We start from the raw sequence: 3,034 nt of genomic DNA, 5'->3' as shown, positions 1-3,034 counted from the left end.
AAACCCATCCATCAATTCTATCGTTCCAGTGTAGGCCGTTGTTTTTCTACTCTCTTTCTTTCGTATTGGTTCTCCTCATTCGCGCTCTTGACTTGGTTGCGATTGACTTAATATACCACGTAGAGCATTGTATGGAAACCAACCTCATTCAAAGCTTTCGTAAATCGATAGGGGATACCAATGAGCCCTACGTTGCCCAGACCTTTGTATGATCCTCCAAAGCAAGTTCGTAGAATCCCCTGTATGGAGTAATGAGCGAAACCAAATCAAAGGGGAGATTAATAATAATAAAGTAGTAAAACGTCATGCCATCTTGACGGAGATATATATATACATAGATATATTCGAAAATCTATCTTCAACGATAAGAAAAGCATAGCGCTCAATATAACGTAAACTCCATTTCTATTTCACATCTAGCAAAGCCATGGCTCCAGGCTATTTATAAAGGTCGCTATCCCCCGTCGCCACCAATGTCAAACAGATGAAATAGTCTCCCCAATTTTCCAGAACCGCGTATCAGCGTAAGTTAAGCATAAATGCTCCGGACTATATGTTTCTCCAGAATCGGATGTGCCAGCTGCCTCTTGGCAGATAACCTTCACCACCCGCCCCAGCACAATGACGTGATTCCCCACCTTGACGCTTTGCGAGAGATGTCGGCATTCGAAGATAAATGGGAAATAATCCGCGATAGCAACCGGGCCGGATGTAACAGAGCTACCGCTACTGTCCACCCGCCCTGCCTCAGTAGGCAGAGAGGATTCGCCGTCCTTCTTTGCATTGTTTAACAGCGCGAGACGCGGCGGCTCCCCCTCCGCAATCGACGGCACCTGACCAGAATCTCCCCCGCTCATCGGGACGAATTGAAACAACGTGGCGCTTTCGTCCGCATGCATGATTTTTGCATTTCCCTGGGAGAAGTCCCTCGCTAGGCGTGCGGTTGTATTCGTGGGTGCTAAGAGGTGGACGAGGAAGCGGGACGAGGCGTCGATGGCGTTGAACGTTTCGGAGGGGAGTTTCACATTGAAGGAGACGATGGTTTCCGGGTAGAGCGTTACTGTGTTGAAGGAGGAGACGGTCATACCTCGAAAGGCAGTCTGTGCCGTGGGTGATCTGGGGTCCGTGGATGTGATTATTGCGACGGGGTGCGGGACCCGACGCATCAGGAGGCGGACTTGGTCGCCGATCTGCTTCTCGGAACCAGCTGTTTCGTGCCGTGTTGTGGCTTCTGGTGGTTCACAGGTATCCTCGTCGACGATTACTACGTTTTCGGCAGTATTGGTTGGCGGAATGTGATGGTCTATGTGCGATTCAATTGTACTTGAAGATTTCGTCGCGTTCTGAGGAGGGTTTGATGGGATTCGGCCAGGTAATACTGGGAGGATCGAATCCGTAATGCTTGCAGCATGTTTAGACAGAATTGTCCGTAGAAGCCCGTAGAAGCGAGGGTGATGGCCTCTAGCTGGAAAGGAGGCCAGCTGTCCATGATGAAAATATAAGCGCGGCAACTTGATGCTACGGCGTAAGTGGAAGATCTCTCTGGTTCCGCGAGTGCTGCCCAAACGGAGATTAATAGAACAGCATCCCAATGACATCTTCCTGAATAAGTAACGTCCGGACAATGCCTTTCTTGTAGGAGTTCATTTTTTGGAAATTGCAAAGCCTATGTCTGCAGTTTTTAGGGAAAGGAAAACATTGTCTCTTCGTACTATGTTGAGAATTGCTGAAGCGCCAACCTTGATCGAAGAAAAATACCGAGTTCAACAGGAAGTAGAGCGGCTTAGGTAAGCGACACCTCCAAAAATATTCTCCAACATCATCGACAAAAGTTGCGGAGAGAAATCATCACAATTGTTCTTTTGACAATCCCCTCTCCTGCGCAATTAGCTCAATTCCGCATCTGAACACGGAACTCGGAGTCGAAGTCATTCCTCCGATGCCACCCATCACGAAATAGAAGCCATACGACACACACAACACAACACATTATGTCTCTACCCTTTCCCATCCGCCACACTGCGACCACAGTCCTCTCCAATCCCACCAGAATTACCTTCATCTGCATACAATGCAGACATGCCACACTCCTCCGACGGCCTAAGCGTCCATACACCTTTACACAGCTAATAACCCTCTCGGACGGCAGCACTTTCACCCACCGCACCACCTCCCCCCTAGCGGTGTACCGCTCAACACGCGACACGCGCAATGCGCCATTATGGAATCCGTCCAGCGAAAAGCTGCGAAACGTTGAGGAGGATGAGGCAGGGCGACTGGCGGCGTTTAGAAGCAAGTTTGGCCGGAGTTGGGATGCGACGAGCACTGCCGGACCGGTTGCGGCGACGGCGGATATATCTGCAACTGCTGCTGGGAACGCTGAGGTTAATGCGACACAGGCCAAAGACACGACTGCGGAGGAGGCGGCGGAGTTTGAGTTTGAGGAAGATGAAGAGGAGGATAATTTATTGGATTTGATTAGCTCGTTTGGCCAGGCTGAGGGGTTTCAGGGGCCTCAGCGGGAGAAACAGAAGGGGAAGAAGAAATAAATAACTGCAGTGGACTTGGCCGTTTTTTTCTTTCTTTCTTGTCTTTTTTTCATACGCGTGTTTGTGCTGGGACTTTCATTTCTTTTTTCATTTTGGGAGATATCTACATGGGATTGTACAAATATATATGGAGTATCTGTTCGTTTGAGAACTTTGCCAGCCTGTAATGTATTGTACTACAGAGTATAGATCAGTCTAAGCCTTTTGTAAATAAGATATTGACACATTGGTATGTTCATGTCCTTTCATTCTAGCGCAAGTACCGTGGGATTGACCCTGTCAAGTTAATCTCGAATTCCACAATGGAGATACATCCAATGGTCTCCACAGTGAACACAACCACTTAAATGAGATACGTGACCCTATTGCACTGAAAGCCAAAACCATGGCCAGGGAGTGAGTAACCATTAGATAATTTCGCACATAAATTATAACTAAAATAATATATGTCTTTTGAGGCCATCCAAATTTACTTTCTGCTATAC

The 3,034-nt window shown here is 47.9% G+C and overlaps 1 protein-coding gene across 1 annotated transcript; it reads left to right on the top strand.

Moving 5' to 3' along the window:
* Nucleotides 1-1,515: 1,515 nt before the first annotated feature.
* On the top strand, nucleotides 1,516-2,549 carry HCAG_06063 (mitochondrial 54S ribosomal protein YmL36; the record flags this gene model as incomplete). The annotated part of the gene is made up of 3 exons (XM_001538408.1): nucleotides 1,516-1,525; nucleotides 1,640-1,787; nucleotides 2,078-2,549. 3 exons carry the CDS (start codon nucleotides 1,516-1,518, stop codon nucleotides 2,547-2,549), a joined length of 630 nt encoding a protein of 209 aa, XP_001538458.1.
* Nucleotides 2,550-3,034: the final 485 nt, after the last annotated feature.

Source organism: Histoplasma capsulatum, genomic scaffold (assembly GCF_000149585.1).
Source record: "Histoplasma capsulatum NAm1 scaffold_7 genomic scaffold, whole genome shotgun sequence".
NCBI classification, from domain to species: Eukaryota; Fungi; Ascomycota; class Eurotiomycetes; order Onygenales; family Ajellomycetaceae; genus Histoplasma; species Histoplasma mississippiense.
This window is presented reverse-complemented; position numbering and strand designations above follow the sequence as displayed.